Source organism: Tinamus guttatus, unplaced genomic scaffold (genome assembly GCF_059628265.1).
Source record: "Tinamus guttatus ecotype Peru unplaced genomic scaffold, ASM5962826v1 Tinamus_guttatus_pri_ptg000307l, whole genome shotgun sequence".
NCBI classification, from domain to species: domain Eukaryota; kingdom Metazoa; phylum Chordata; class Aves; order Tinamiformes; family Tinamidae; genus Tinamus; species Tinamus guttatus.
In genome coordinates this window covers 2,271,056-2,287,875 of record NW_028288841.1, presented here as the reverse complement: position 1 = coordinate 2,287,875, position 16,820 = coordinate 2,271,056, and the positions used below count along the sequence as shown (strand labels likewise).

The 16,820-nt window shown below is 44.8% G+C and overlaps 1 protein-coding gene across 1 annotated transcript; it reads left to right on the top strand.

Annotated features, from left to right (window-relative positions):
- The first annotated feature begins 2,069 nt into the window (after nucleotides 1–2,069).
- On the top strand, nucleotides 2,070–16,811 carry ACOX2 (acyl-CoA oxidase 2). The gene is made up of 14 exons (XM_088528254.1): nucleotides 2,070–2,229; nucleotides 3,431–3,593; nucleotides 5,573–5,724; nucleotides 6,183–6,290; nucleotides 6,935–7,054; nucleotides 7,528–7,643; nucleotides 8,060–8,232; nucleotides 8,614–8,776; nucleotides 9,442–9,632; nucleotides 10,824–10,985; nucleotides 11,916–12,021; nucleotides 13,279–13,496; nucleotides 15,177–15,309; nucleotides 16,081–16,811. Exons 1-14 carry the CDS (start codon nucleotides 2,070–2,072, stop codon nucleotides 16,141–16,143), a joined length of 2,028 nt encoding a protein of 675 aa, XP_088384380.1. The 3' UTR covers nucleotides 16,144–16,811.
- Nucleotides 16,812–16,820: the final 9 nt, after the last annotated feature.

The following is a 16,820-nucleotide window of genomic DNA, read 5'->3' as shown; positions in this document are numbered from 1 at the left end:
TGCTGAAAAGTATTTGACTTGAGCAACAAACAATTTAATCTGAATGAAAAAATGATCAGTGTTGGCATTAATAGGAAGAGATCTGGGAAAATCTTTGTATGCTGTTTTCTGTTAAATTAATTCCTGAATTTTGGGTCTATCTCCCTATGTCCCTAAACCACTTCCCTAAAGAAATGTGATGTTGTCCAAAAGATATAGACTCTCAAGGTATTGCTGTAAGACATTTTTTGCACTGCAAATATTGCCTATGTGATAGATATCCTATATTCTGTGTTTGTGTTTATACTTATAAAACTATATATATTTCACACTGTACTCAATCGACTGTCACTGCTCACACTGTTTAATGCACACCCTTCTGAGGAAATAAACTATGTGATGATTGTATATTTTGCTCTTTTCCACAAGGAATTGAAAAAATAAAAAGCTCCAAGGATGTAAGCAGACAACAAGCCAAATGAAATTATTAAAAATAAAAATCACTGAAGTTTGACAGTGACTCGTTCATTAGTACTGTGTTAACTTACTCATCAACAAACGTTTTCCTTTCCTGTGCTCAGTGCTGCATCTTTTGCTCATTTACAATCTCCATCTCAACTGGCTGAAAATTTTAGGACACAAAAAAGCAGGATCGGGTGCTGTGCATGGAAGTTATCCACTGACACTCTGTGTATGCTAAACTTCTTCCTGGCGAAACGGGCCCACCTGCCAAGCAGAGCAAAGCAAAACAAAGCCAAAGGACCACCCTGCAATTGGATTAATTTGAAAAATCAGTTTTGAACGGGAATATAATCCTTACATTAGTGAGTCCACTTAATTATTTTTAAACATTTTAAAAGAGTTTTAGCAACAACCAAAGAGCACATCTAAGCTGTGATAAAACAAGCAGAGTCACTCAGGCCAAACAGATGATAAAAAGGAAGATCAGAGCAGGATGTTCCCCACACATGCAGGTCACACACACTGTCCAGCACTCAAACTGAGCGGGCAACAGCTGAAACTGCAACGCGCGGAGCCTAAAGCCAGGTCAGAAAAGCAGCATTTTTCCAACGCGGAGGACACCGGGTTTCGCGGCTCGCAGGCCTCGGCACAGCCGGCAGAGGTCAGGGGCGGCCCGCGCGCTGCCACACGGCCTGGGAACAAGGGTCCCCGCGCGGGGAACGCCGGGAAGCGGCCGAGCCAGTGGCACCAGGTGCCCGTCTCCCCGAGGACGCCCGAGACGAGGTGCGTGGCCTTGGCGCTGGCGCCACAGGCCGTCGCAGGCCGAGCTGCCGGCGCCGTGCGCCCGGCCTCCCCTCCGCACGGCGCGAGCAGGCCGGGGCTGCTGCTGTTCCCTCAGAGCGCCGGCTGGAACCCCCCTTCGTGGCCCAGGCAGCAGGACGCCTACCCTAAGTTGAGGTCTGAACATCAGAACAGCAGGAACTGGGAACAAATCGTTAGAGGTTAATGCAAAGCAGCCCCGCGGGAAGCGGGACACTGCGGAGCAGCACGGGAAGGAGCTGCCGAGCGCGACCGGGTCAGCGCCCGCGACCTGACGTCAGGGCAGGCAAACCCGGGCTGCTAAACTGGCAAGACTTAAAAGCCCTCACGGACATGAATGTCTAATTGGAGGATGTGCAAATAATTTCTTCTTACAAAATATTGGGAACTGACAGACTGGTGTAAGTGAAGAAAAGGCAGCTTTTATGCAATAAATAAATCCTAAAATGTCCATTTTGAGCCCTTAGAGTACACTGAACTTTCATATGCCGTAGTGCTTCAATGAAGACAAGACAGTGCTCAAACTCTCATGCAAATCCTTTTTTTTTTTTTTAACCTGGCATGCCCTTCTGCGAGCAAAGTTCACGTCCAGCTCTTTTTGCACACCGCGGCGCTCTCTTTCTGCGATACCTGCTGAAAGCTGCCCCGTGCCAAGGCAGGGAGGCCCTGCCCCGGATCAGCCCAGCACGAAAGCTCCATCACCGCCCTAAACCCCAAGGCCGTGAGGTGAAGCGAGGCATCGGCAGCTGATTGAAGAGATGCCAACACCTAAGGAGCGCCGTCCCCCCGCAGAGCGGCCCGGCCCCGCCATGGCGCTGCTGGGCTCCCGCGAGCGCCTGCAGGACACGGCCCGCGGCGGAGTGAACCCCGACCTCGCGAGCGAGCGGCTGGCGGCCTCCTTCAGCGTGGAGCTGCTCACGGCCAGCCTGGACGGCGGCGCCGAGCGCACGCGGAGCCGCAGGGCCATCGGTGAGTCGCGCTTAGGAGGTCTGCGCTTGCCGGCGGGCACAAAACCTGCCCACGCTCCTTTCTGCCCTCCTTTGCTTAAAATCTTTTTGCATTCCTGCATATTTGCTCATTGCCTGGCTTTTAAGAAGGACACAGAGCAGAGTGAGTGCCCTCGGCTTATGTAAATCAACAGGACTGTTGCAGTTGCTTCGGCTCCACCTGTTTACACCAGGCTGGATTCCCAAAGCTTTTCCCCATCCCTGCTCTCATCCCCAAGGTTTCTGGCAAGACTGGTTAAACTGGAATGCAAGCGAGTGGCGCAGGACAGGCCTTTCTGCACAAGCTCCGTTCGTGCAGGGGGGTCGGTGCTGCTGCACAGACATGGGATGCACATTATGCTTTAACCAAAGCTGCTCTCCGCAGCAAGGCTGACCTTGCAGAGCGAAATACCTCGTGTGTCCTGCTGGGTCTGCCACAGGCTTTGCTCGGCGAGGCTGTGAGGTTTCCTTGCTTGTGATGTGCATCCTGAGAGACTTTGCTGGGAGTGAGTAGAGGAAATGATGCTCCGATGACTCCAAAAATACACCCATATCACATTATTAATGAAGGGCGCAAGCTGCTGGAATTTAAGCTGTAGTTAAGTACATCTTAAATGCGAATCAACGTAAAGGTTTCAAGGCAAAAAGGGACTAGCGTGATCGTCCAGTCTGATGCAGGAAGAGCAAATCCGAGAGCTGCTCCTTAGCGCTGTGAATGTCCCATCCAAGCGGAGCTGCCACTGCAGAGCAGGACACTGTGACAGGCACCTGGGCTGCTCTCGCCAGTAGCCACCTCTGTGCAAAACTTGGAAAATTGCAACGCTTTCTACCATTTAATTACAGTAACACCAATTAAAAAAATCTTACAAATCTGGCTGTTTCTATCTGAAGAATAATTTTCCTGGTATAACGTCACCTCCTGGGTACTGAGCAGGGAACTCCAAGCTCATCCTCTCCACTTGCCTTAACTGCAACCTATATCACAGCACCGCTTGGCTCCCTGCTCCTCCTTCCTCCTCAAACACGTTTATTCTCCAAGTTGGGGAAACGGCCTCTCTTGCTGCTGAACTAACCACCCTGTTGCTGAGATGGGGCCGGCAGCTCTCGTGGAGGAGACGACCTGTCCGGCAGGACTCCCCGCAGCGAGGCCGCGGTAGAACAAACTATCCCGCATTGCCTTACAGTTGAAGCTATTGAAAGCGATCCTGTATTTAGCCAAGAAAATCAGTATTTCCAAAGCCAGAACGAGAGGTACGAAGCAGCGGTCAGAAGGGCTGTTTATCTCCAGAAAAAGATCCGTGAGATGGGATGGAGTGAGACCGGGCCTGAATTCCAGTACATTTACAGGTAACACTCTTTAATATACTTATTTTTTTTTTTTTTTTGCTAAACTGCCTGTATATCAGCACAATGAGCTATGGTAAAGCCTGGGAGACTCCAGCTTTTGACAGACAGGCTTTGATACTAAATATACTGCAGGTTTTAATTTTAACAACATGCTCAGAAGAGGGGAAAAACTGTTATATGTGGGCAAGAACTTTTCAAGGAGCAGCTCAGAAACAGATACTTCTGTATGAAAAGCAGCTTGACAAATCACAGCAGTTCACACCACCAAGATGACATATCCATTTCAACATCTAGCCTGTGCTTCAGCGGTCACAATACTCAGCCATTTTTAAACCTATAATCAGAATTAAGTGGTGCTATTTCAGTTACACGACCGACTTCCAGAAAATGTCCAGTTTAGTTTATCTAGAAAACCCATATTCTATCAAATAATACCAAGTTATGCTGGCATGATGAGAGAACTTAGTTTGTACATAAACGGAATAAAATATTTCCCACTATTCTTTCCTTCAGGATTTTCTCTTAATACTTTCTATGGAATTGAACTCACTCTTGTAATTGTTTTCCCCCCTTTTTCCCTTGCCTTTGCAAAACAGAGCTACTCCATTTGCTGCTGTCAGTTTTGCAGGGTTACATATTCACTACGGAGGTGAGAGTTTAAAGCATCGTTCAAAAGAGCGATGCCTTGATCTCAAAATACCATTGATGCTCTTCCAGTGTTTCATCATATAAAGGATTATAATATTTTATGCTAAGCTCCTTGCCTCCTGTAGCGAGTAGGACTGATAGAAGGGGAAAAAAATCTTTCAAGAGCTCTCGGAGCTGATAATTACCTCTCCAAGCAGAAAGCAGCTCTCCACCCTCAGAAGAAAAATAGAATTTCCAAAGATTTTTAAAACCTTACGAAACTGAACAGCCCAGAGACTATCCTGCTCCTATGGGCTTAATCAAGCCCCCGATGCCATGGGGTTCGGCAGGGCCAGCCTCGTGCTGACACATTTTGCTGAATTAAGAACACAGGTTGCCTTCTTCAGCCAGGACACAGCAGGAGAGCGGCAAGTTCTTATCAGCAAGAAACCTGATACCTCCTGGTATTGGACAGGCTGAATTATTTGTACACAACTAAACCTGACTAAAATTTCAGTCAAAGTCATATTGTTTCTGGATCAACTACCAAAAGTTTATTAAGTTATCTCTGTTCATCATAGCCATTTTCCTTTAAATTATTCTTTTTTCATTTTTCCCCACTTTTCCTGCATGACTAATTCTCTCTCGGCTCCAGTTAAAAAGACAGGTCATCATCATTTGTCTAAAACCAAAGGTACCTACTTAGAAACAGACTTTTACTTCAGTACTCCATAAAAAAGCTGCTAAAAATCACGAAGTGCTAACAAGAACAGCAGAGTCATTTGTTCCTAGGAATATATGTACTCACATACCTATCTGTGAGGTGACTTAACCGTATTTCAAGGAATCCCAAGAAGAGGGAATATATTCCTCATATTTTCATAATTTCTATCGACAAATAAATCACTAAAACAAATGAGTTGCAGGCTTGCACCATGGAAATTACTACATCTAAGTGCTTCCAGCACAGCGCTTTTTAGGATGTAGAATGTACAACAACAAAGCAAACATCTAAGGGTATTTCCCCAGAATGGGAACAGGAAGGTCAGGAAATCCAAGTCTCAGATGACTACAGATATAATTCAGTGTAATACATCCAACACTGACTTTGCCACTGTTTTTTTCCTTTTCTTCCTCTCCACTTTTATCTCCCTCAGCCTTAAAACATGATTCAAATAACCGGAGGCTGGGGAGAACGCACCTAACAACATCAAAAACGACAAGGAGAGTTAGCAAAGCTGTCCCCTAGTACTACCTGGTGACTGCCACACTTGCCACATTGCAATTGCCTCATTAAGCACAGTCCCCAAACTCTTGATCAGTCCCAGACACCACCTGTGCTTCCTCCCTAGGTGCCTTTCAGGAGATGTAGCCCTTCTCCTGCACCGTGTCTTCATAAGAAGCATTTCAGTACTGGGCTCTGATGAACAGATTGCCAAATGGATTCCTCTTGCCACTGACTACCGAATCATAGGAAGCTACGCCCAGACTGAGCTGGGACACGGTAAGAACACACAAAGAACAAGCAGCATTTCCAGAGGATGAGAGGCCCTGGCCCAGTGCTCCAGGGAACTCAAGTTCCAACTGTGTGGAATTTTGCTGAGGCAGGAATGGCCCAGGGGGAAGGGGACACTTCCACCCGGGGCATCGCTTTCCTCCTCTGATCTCTCTGCAAGCTGCAGAGATTTTGGTTTCGCCAGCTTAGAAAAAGTTCCAGGAATGAGGAAAGCTTATGGCTAGATATGAAGCAGCCAAGATCAGCAGAAGGGAGAGTCACCAACAGCCAGGCTGCTGGCCAAGGTGCAATTTGGCTTTGCCACCATGTGGGGTTGCCAGGGAAATTGTTCCACAGCTCTCACCAGGAAGGTAAATCACAAAATCCTCATATTACTACAGTCTTTCAATTTTCCTAATCACCTTTTTGATACACCTGGGAATTACTTTTTGTTGTTGTTGTTAAAGGAACTTATCTTCAGGGTTTGGAAACAACAGCAGTGTTCGATACTGCTACTCAAGAGTTCATCCTGAACACACCAAAGATCTCTGCAATGAAGTGGTGGCCTGGAGACAGTAAGTACCCCACAAAGGTTAATATTCATGACCACCCTCCTTTAGCTGTCAGGTCTGCCTCGTTCAAGCCCTATGTCTAGCAGGAGAAGATGCCAGTGGGAGCTGCCGAATATTTAAGGTTGAGTAAGAGACCAAAGAATTGCATAAAGACCAGGAGGGAGCCACCATTAGCACCCGTGGGTGGCAAGGGTGAAGAATTTCACTCAGTGAAACTCCCGCCTCTGCAGGAATCAGTCTTCTTTTCTTTATAAGTAATATTCAGGGAGTCCAAAATTACACTGACAGCAGCACACTCCAGAGTCCCCAGCAATAACTAAAATTATTCATACAGCCAAAGCACTCCCCGTTTAGTCAGTACTAGGTGTACTTTAATTACCTTTTTTTTCCCCTTGCCCAACGATGCAAACTGGCCATCCATGCTTCACAGGCAGCAAGAGAGGCAGAAGGATTGCGTGACTTCTGAGAACCAGGAGCAGAGTCAGGATGCAAATTTTGCATTCCTAGGCTTCCAGCACCTACGGATTACACCTGCCTTGACTTATTTGTTAGCAAGACTGAACACACATCCCATGTTGACTGCTATTAACTACAGAGGCTCTTGAGGAGTATCTTGTCTGAAGGGAATGCTATTGTTTTTCTTCTAGTGGGAAGGTCAGCAACCCACAGCCTTGTCTTTGCTCAGCTCTATGTCCAGGGGAAGTGCTATGGAGTGCATCCCTTCATCCTGCAGATACGCAGCCTTCAGGACCATTCACCATGTCCAGGTAAACAGCTCCAGACACTGCAGCACATCTGCAGGTGCTCTGCCTATTTTGCCCTTAAGTATTTTTGAGAACACTAAAACAAGGGAGAGTGAGCACAGATATTATAATCACCAAAACCAAATCAAGACAGGTAATGAAGCATAGCTGTTATTAACCCTAAACCTTTTATCTAAAGGAAGATTTTTTGTACCCTCAGTTAAACCTAGACTAAGTCTTCTTCCTAACCAGTGGCAGAGTTCCAAACCTGGGCTGCTCTGGCCACCTCTCCATCAACACTTCAGTCCTGACCCCAGCCAATATTTGTAAAAGGTGGTTCAAGCCAGCAAGATACCCCTTCCATCCCTCAGGCAAGATCACTCCTACTTAGTTCAACCCAAGCAGTGCCCTACCTTTGAGATCCCCAGCCTGTTATGAAAGAGGGAGAAAAGACTCCCAGTGGCAGTAATAAATAGGAGACATTTTCTCATTCATAGGAGTGACTGTGGGAGACATTGGTCCCAAAATGAATTTTCAGCACACTGACAACGGCTTCCTCCGGCTGCAGAACGTGCGTGTCCCCAGGGAGAACATGCTGAGCAAGTTCTGTGAGGTTCGTAAGCATTTACAGCACTGACTCAATCAGATTCTCATCACACAGCCAAAGAGATGACAGGGACTTGCCTAAATTTCAGCCAGAAATCTTACTTTTAGGCGCACACAAGTTTCTAAAGTTTTATCAAGAGTTGAAGTGATTGAAGTCCTAAATCTACTGCTATCTCAGGAATTGCATGTTCAGAAGTTAAGGATTATAGGATAGGTAGAACATATGAGACACAGAAACAGCATGAGTTTGTCTTTCAGCTGGATATATTTCATCCATCATACATGACAACATTTAGTTCTGTTTTCAATGAAATGTTCCAAGGTTCAGTTTATTCTGTACATGGAGACTGCAGAAACATCCTAGGTAATGATAAGTCACAACACTGAAGAAAGAGGCAGCCAAAATGCTCTCTCTATTTCTAGGTTCAGCCAGATGGCACCTACGTAAGATGGGGGTCCCAGAAGATTAATTATTTCACGATGACTTCAGTCCGCATTGCCATCCTTCCAGGCGAAGTTATACTGCCCCTCATGAAGGCCTGCACCATCGCCATCAGATACTCGGCTGTTCGCCGGCAGTCCAAGCTGAAGCCTGGGTAATGCGACTCGAGTGAGCAGCGCCGGGACCCTCCCGCAGCCCCTGTCCCTGTTTCGTGCTGGTCAATCACACAAAGGTGTTTCTAGTCTGTCTAATTCACCAGCATGGCAGAAAGTTCACATTTTTTTCCCTGGTCAGGCTTGTTTTTCCTAGCAGTGTAGCAAGTTGGAGGGATTTGTTTTGCTGTCCAACCCAGAGGAAGTCCAGGGGCAGGAGAGCAGGGACCAATATCTCCCCTTGGTGGCAGTGAGCTGCCACTAAACCACTCAGTCCTTTGCAGGTACCACTTCTCAGGAACCAAAGGCATAATTAAGGTAACCATAAAGTCACTCCGCTTGCACCAGTGGCTTTCCAGACCTTATCAGTTGTTTTCCAACAGGGAACAAGAAGCAAAAATCCTTGACTACCAAACACAGCAACAGAAACTGCTGCCGCAGCTGGCAACAGCCTATGCCTTTCATTTCATCAACACCTACCTGCACGAGCTGTTCAACAGGGGGTACCAAGACATCCAGGGCAAGAACTTTGACTCGCTGCCAGAGGTAAGCTGCCACCAAAACAGATCCTAAAATATCTTGCACTTATGCTACACCCCTCATCCTTAAATCCCAAAGGAAGTTGGCAGAATGCATATGTAATTCCACCACCACTAACAGTAGAAAACCAGAGCTCTGAAACCAAACAGCCTTCCCTACACCCACAACCAGGCAGCAAGTTAGCTTCACTGCCCTAAACTTTTGTAGAAGGAAAGGGGCTTGGAAAGCCTGTTAATTGGATTAAAATTTTGTTCTGATTAGCTGACAGTATAAAGCATTATTTCACAACTTCATCTACAAATTCACACGCAAATACTCACTTCTGGGCTAGTAAACCTAATGATTTTTCAGGCTGAACAGAACATCTGGCATCTGGAAGCCTAAAATGAGAGCATGTTCTGAACAAGGGCAGCCAAAGTCACTGCTGGCTGCAAAAAAACTCCAAAAAAGCAACAAGTGCCCTGCATGAAGACGTGCAGAATTTGAGACAGAAACCAGAGACCAGGCTCAAATTTCCAGTGGGCAAAAGAGGTTCTGATGGCACAGAAACTGCAGGAAGTTAAAATAGAAAATTGTCCTTTTTTCTATGAACATACACACAGGATTGCTTTAAGACATTTTCACTATTAATACTCAGTGCGAGAGTTGTTCTTTGTTTTTGTTAAAAACAGCTTCATGCATTTTCTTCGGGCTTTAAAGCCATGGTTAGTCAACACTGCACTTCAGGAGTGGAGATCTGCCTCAGGGCATGTGGAGGACACGGGTACTCTCTGCTGAGTGGACTCCCTTCCTTGTACACTAGAATAATTGCTTCTTGCATTTATGAAGGGGAAAACACAGTTTTGTTCCTGCAAACTGCCAGGTAACAATTCAAATTTGTTCATCTAAATGCCTTCTCCCTAATCTTTTCAACTTCTGTAACTTCTTCATCAAAACCAGTAAAACCAGCTGCTCGTTTCTTGTAACACCTTCTAAAAATACAACTTAGGCCATAAACAATTCATGTTTTCTCTCTAATAAGCATGGATGTGTGTGGGAACTGGATTGTCTCTTCTATTTTCGCTTGTGGGACATATCCAGATGCTGTTCTGCATAACCTCATTTTCCTCTTTGTCCAGTACTGCAGTAAAAACATTACCACACAAGTTTTGTGGTTTCTTTTTTAAAAGCAACAGATTTAACGTGGTATTGGTAAAGTGAGGTTGCTGCAGAGAAGGCAAAGCTATTGGATACTAATCCTGAATAAGTAATGTTCCCAGAATACCACTTTCCTCAGAGCACACAGATTCATGATTATCTAGAATAGATGAAATGCAAGAGGAGGGAAAAAAAGGGACGAAAAAAGAAAGCACATCTGCTTGCACTTTAAACAGTGTGGGTTTTTTTTTTTTTAATAGAAGGGGAAAAAACAATACACATGCCAGGGGAAAGGTGCTAGCACACAGCTCTGTGCTTGCATGCTCATTAGCGCCTCTCCTTGCCAGATCAGCAACAAGGTCAAAAGAGAAGTGCTTAATGCTTTACTTCCAGCCATGGTCAACATAGGTCATGGCTGAGATGCATCAGTAAGGGCTGGGAAAATGTGCCTTGGACTCACCTTTACCTCCAAGGAAAGAGAATATCAGGGGGACGTCTCAGGTTTGTTAACACGATGTGGCTGCATGGTGGGAATCAGAGCAGTTAAGTCCAAATCAGCATTAAGACTCCCAGTGCTGAGATTCAGGCCACAAAGATGGTAACATCTTTAGTCATCCTGCAGCAGAGACTGCTAACAACCCCAGCCATTTCCTTTCTAAAATCCATCACTGCAGATTGCTGTAGATTAAATGCAGGAGATGGCCATCCCCGAGGCGCATCACACATCAGGTTCCTACCAGTAACAGGCAAAACAAACAGCTGCTACTTGCTTAGTCCATTTTGGACCACTGATGGGATGGGTCACACACCACTGTTCCTCACACAGCCCAGGGAAACCCAACCTTACCCGTTTGCACAGCATCCACTGCATGGAGATGGTGACAACAACCTGCTCTGACTGCTACCCTCTCCCCAGGTTCCTCATTAAGTGCTTCATGGCAGCGAGTGCTGGCCAGCCCATTCCACCATCTGTCACTTACTTGTCTTCAGTGAAACCTGGGAAGTGTCCAGCCAAGGACAAGTCGGATTTTCTCAGTCCAGAAACTTATCTGAAGGCCTATGAACAAATGGCAATCAGGTCAGTAAGCAGGAAGGGAGAGCAGCTCTTGGTCTGATATCGGAAAAGTGTTGCTGGTCAGCTTCATTCAAGAGAGGTACAATAACATTAAATTCAACAGGGACTAACACCACCTGCTCCTGAAAAAGGAATCCTCACACAGAATTAATGCGCATGCCAAATGTTGATTTTAAACTTACACATTCAGAACAGAAGTTTTCATGTTATGTGCTACATACCACAACTACATTCCCTATAGAGTTGACTCTGTGCACAGCCGATGACACTACGTAAATGAATCTCAAAGCATGTCATGGAGATGTCATCCAGTTAGACCTTAAGGCAACTGGACCCTATGTAATTCTATACGGCAAGTTAAAATTTCACATACCTGAAAAACTGATGTTTCTTTACAATTAATATTGCAGCAAGCACAAAGTCTCTTACTCTGTGTGTAGCTGCTCAACTACCCAGTAAATTATTCAATACAAATAATAATGCCATCATGAACAATCTCACATGTGCACATTCAGAGGTAGCATATATATCGTCTCTGAAAAGGACATGAACAGACAGACAATCCTGATGTTATTCAAACCACTGAAAACAGGAGCAGGATTTGGGTTAGATATTTTTGTCACCTTAGCTTATTTTGCAATCTTCCCCCCCTACCACTCTGGGCAAAAAACAAATAAAACCCAACACACCTCAAAAGGTTCCCCAGGAAACTACAGTGGGAGCTGTGGCAGTGGAAATCCTTTAGTACCCAGGTGGTGTGGGCACTGGGCAGCAATTTGTACTTAGCTCATTTTGTATAATTAAACTTCTCCCATATAGAATATGGACAAGGGGAAATTTCGGAAATGCCATTTTGCTGTTGATGGCCACAGGTGACTAGGAAATGAGTGCCTGTGGGCTACAATATTTATGCAAGTTTTTTCAATTTCCCAGACTCATAAGCAGCAGCGCAGCTAAACTGCAGCACTTGATCCAGTCAGGAGTCACCAAGTACGAAGCCTGGAACCAGTGCACGGTACAGCTGGAAAGGGCCGCAAAGGTTAGCCCCATTTCTGTGCTCATCAGACTTATGTGGTTACAGTACAACAGGCAATAGAAACAGCACAGTTAACCCAAAAAGATTTCAATTATGGTTTTCTTTTTTTTTGATTCATACCAACATCTAAGAGACACTACTAAGACCAGGTCCCACTGTGCTCTGAACAGTAGAAATTCATAGTGAGAAGCAATTCCTGACGTGAGGAAGAAAGGACAGGGCAGAGTGGAAACATGTGGAAGAAGAAACATGCTTGTGGGTGTGCTGCCACCTGCAACAGGATCAGGTCTCCCATAGCCTGCAAGCAGAACCCACCATCTCCAGCTAGTGCCCATCTTTTCACAAAAATCTGTTGTTTCTGGCTCTCAGGTCAAAGCCTCCTCTCAGTTTGCCTACTGAAATGCACCCATTTGTTGCATCTTTCAAAAACACGAGAAGCATTTATCCTCTCACATTAGACAGTCTTTAAAAACAAGAACTTGCTGAACAACCGAGCAAAGATTAGCTCTTAGTACTAATGTTATATGTGTTTACTTATTTACTGTATGTTATTCTCAATTTTCACCTGCACAGATTCACCAGAAGCACCAATTATTCAAGGCTGTTAGGAGGAAAAAAATAGTAGAAAAGTATCCAATTTCTTCAATAACTAAACAGAAGAGAACACCTGTAAACACAACTTAAAATTAGTTTCCCAGTAATTGTTCAACTGTAAATACATTTCTAGTGGAATGAATGCTTATTCAGAGATTGCCTCTAGGAAAAAGGAAAAACAAATACCACTCTCTGACCAGAGGCACGCTTCAGTCTCCTGCGGCAATGGGTATTTAGAGTGCTGGAGTCCCATAGACAACGAGCAATGTATCATGAGCACAAGGTCTTCAACAAAACGCATTATTTCCTTGTCAATACAAAACCGAGACGCTACTTGCTAGAGATTAACATGAGCGCATTCCGATGTGTTTCCCTCATAAACTGCAGGGTGTTCACCAGAAATATTTGCAGTGAGTACTGCCATGCTTTCTGAAGTGTTTCCTAGCTTTTGCAAAGACTGCCATGTTGACTATTCACATCCCAACACTATTCCCTACTGCAGCAATAAGATGTGAATGCAAAAGGCATAGTGAGCGGCAGACAAAGAATACGGACTGGAAAATTGCCAGGGAAACGAAAAGGGTTTTATATCTTTGCAAGAACACTTGACTCACTTGGCCTACTAAAATGGTTAGAGGTGCATTCACTGCTGTGTTTGTTTTCCAGGCTCATTGCCACTACATCACTGTGAAAAACTTTGTGGAAACTGTGGAGAAACTTGACAACAAGGCCGGTATCCAGAAGATTATGAAACACCTTTGTGACCTCTTTGCATTACATGGTATCTTCACAAACATGGGAGACTTCCTGTACGACGGATACCTCACTGCAGCTCATATGGACCTGGTCACAGCATCGTACCTGGACCTCCTGGCTGTCATTCGGTGAGTTGCTCTAGCAGAAGAGGAGAGACACAGTGAGTCAGTTTGTCCCTGCGACAAATGTAAAATGGTACTTCCATACCTATGCCAACACTCGCCAAGTCAATCTCACCTCAGTTTTTACTTTTGTTGTCTGACAGCATAAGAAATTGATTGAATTATCTATGCAGAACTCATTCTCACAGCAAAACAGCATCTAGCACCCCTGAAATCAGTAAATTCAAGTTCCGGGACATTAAATCTTGAATTATAAATCAAGAAAGCTTAAAATACTTTCTACCATTGACAGTAGGGATGAAGCAGCCTGCGCAGCACTGGCAGGAGGGAGCCACAGCAGCCTCTAAGCACAGGCTGCAAAATCTGTTTAAGCAGCAGCTGGCACAGCTACCCTGTTGCCATGGCTGAGTCGAACCGGTACCCAGGCCATTCTGGCCAGCGACGGTTCAGACGCTCAACCTGACAACACAATCACACCCAAACAGAATTACAGCCAAATGTGATATGGGGTATGAGTTTACAAGAAAGTTTTCTCTTTGTAAAGAGCACCTATTTTGCACCACCTAACTCCTGAAATATGATAAGGTTTTGATTTACCACACTGTTCAGAAAGCGATTTTCACAAAAGCTTCATCTTTCCCTATACGGTGCTGCCTGTTAAGGACAGAGCACAGAGAAGGGAGATGCTGCTGTAGGCAAAATCCTACGTAAATCAGTTGGTGAGAGACAACAACGCACCACAACCAGCAGCTGGGCAGCAGGGAGCCAAACAGCAGGTATCTTCAGAACTAATCAGAGAACTCACAAGGAGATCAGCTTAAGAGTCATTTTCAAGAAGTCCCTAATTTCACATAGCTGTCTTTGGAATTAATTTTAAGAGGGCAGAGACTGAGAAGTTAACAGGATTCAAGAAAGGAGAGGGTATTTACTTGCTAAGCCAGTTATTTAGGATTGTGGGAAAAAAAAGATACAAATATCTCTGGTCTGAAGGGACTCGTAGGTGCAAACGACAGCTTTCGAGCAAGCCACTTTGCATTCCCTACTTCATGTGTGGGGTACAGACAGCAGAACTTCCTATCCCTGCAATAATACGAGGATAAGACAAAAAGAAACCATCTCCTGCTTAGAAGGCCCAGGTCAGTACATACTCACCCTTATCTTGTGCTCTTGGCTGCTATCAGAGACAGGACCCTTGGTCTAGCCTGGTTCAGGGTTGCTTTGTGCTTAGAGATGAGCTGATGACAGCAGAGCCTGCGTGCCCCACAGTGATGTTACAGCAGTACTTAAGTGTAGATGAAGAGTGAAGAGCAGAAAAGCACTTCAGATCAAACTAGCACTGACCTCATTCCATTTTGTAAGACAAACATGTAAAGCAGAGAGGAGGAGGAAAAGAAACCAACAAACCCCGCTGATAAGATAGCCTAACATGACACTGAGTCCTAAATTAGATTACAGAGATTACAGATTTGAAAACATCCATTCACCAATACGGACAACTTGGAACATGCCCCCGAGGAATCAAAACAAACAGGATTTTCCTTACAGCTTAGACAAACAAGAAAACTAGTGCAAGAATTTTGGATGAGCTTGGACAACTGACTTGCAGATTCACTCCAACTTATTTTCCCTCTCTTGCAAAGCGGTATCCCCTCCCATTAATACGAATGTGCTTCGTCTTCTCCTTAGGAAGGATGCTGTTCCACTAGTGGATGCTTTTGACTTCACAGACAAGAACCTGAATTCTGCCCTTGGCAGTTACGACGGGCAGGTTTACCAGCGGCTCTACGAGGGGGCTCGCAGGTCGCCCACCAACCAGCAGGTACGGCGCTGGCTCACAGCCCAGCAGCTCTTCTGTCAGCCACGGCACAAATTGTTTGCTTTTCCTTTGAATAGGGCAAGGCAGATAAAAGCAAGCAGAATAAGAGCCTCTAAAGCTCGGTATTCCACTTGGAGCCACGAACTGTGATGCTCCAGCCATGCCAACCACTGCCTGTGCTCACAGGTTTAACAGCTTGCAGGCTAGACCCCAGCACTGCCACGAGCTCAAACCAGTGGGACACAGAGCAAACATCCCTATCCCATGGTGGAGGAGGAGATGGGACAGGGAAGCAGGTCACAAAAGCCATTTAGCCTTGATTTGCATGCAGAACAAACCTCCAGTTTCTTAAATATCTCCCCATTGTGGAGTGATGCAAAGCCATGCATGATGCAAAAGGCTACTACTATATTTGAAAACTCATCTTGCCTTAAGTGAAGTTTTTCTTGTGGTAAACAGTCCTCCCTTTGAAATTCTACAGGTGAGCACATTTGCCTTCAGCAAATATTCAAGTTCAAGCATATTTTTGGAAATTAAGTTGCATGCTATTCCATTTGAGTTATGAAGCATTGTGTACTGGTTACAGAGGACAGTATATATTATAGCGAAAGAGAGTTTGCATATAGTTGAAGATTTTTTAAGTGATCTAGCTTTCTGCATTTCAGAGATAATTCCAAAAAATACATATATATATATACACACACACACATACATATAGCCTGTTCCCCCTGCCTAACAGCTATTAATTCCTCTGCACATTCTCTTTCTGAACAGGGGAACCCAGCTTATGGAAAATATCTGAAGCCACTTCTTCAGAATGCACTATCAAAATTATGAAGACATGATCTAAGCCAAGGACATAAGTTCCCTCCCTCCTGTTCTTTGTGCAGCAGTACATTTATACAGCATCAGTAATGACTAATCAGAGATTGTTAATCAGCTACTTGCTTGCAGTTGCTATGCATGAAGCAAGATTCTTAGCTAATTGCTTGCATTTAATCACAGGCAGAAGCCAGACAGCTTGTGAGCAGTCTCCACTGCTGCATAGCAGGAATAATCTAGTTTTATTTTGTTTCTAACCTGAAGTATCCAGAGAGCATCAGAAAATAAGTAATTTGATTCTCCAATTCTTCTTCCAAATATACGGTATTCAATGCAAAGTCAAAAAATTACTACGAGCTCACCTTGTTTGTTACTACTGTACAGTGTCTCCCCCAAAAACTAGCAAACTATCTTTTCTGAAATACCCAAGCAAGATAAAATTACAATCTTTGGCTCCTAGAAACCAAGCATGTTCTCTTAGATCAAGAAGTCTGTTAGATATTGCACTTGTTTGGACAAGGAAAATAGCCCTTACATCACTGCTCTAAGTTATCCAGGGCTAATGAAGATTCAGACCAAGTTAAGGTCAGCTCCAGTCTGTGCCACTTACTCTCCCACTAATAAAGCCTGTCATAACTGTCTTTCTGTAAACCTTCAGCTCCAACAAAGCATACTATTTGGAATACTGCTTC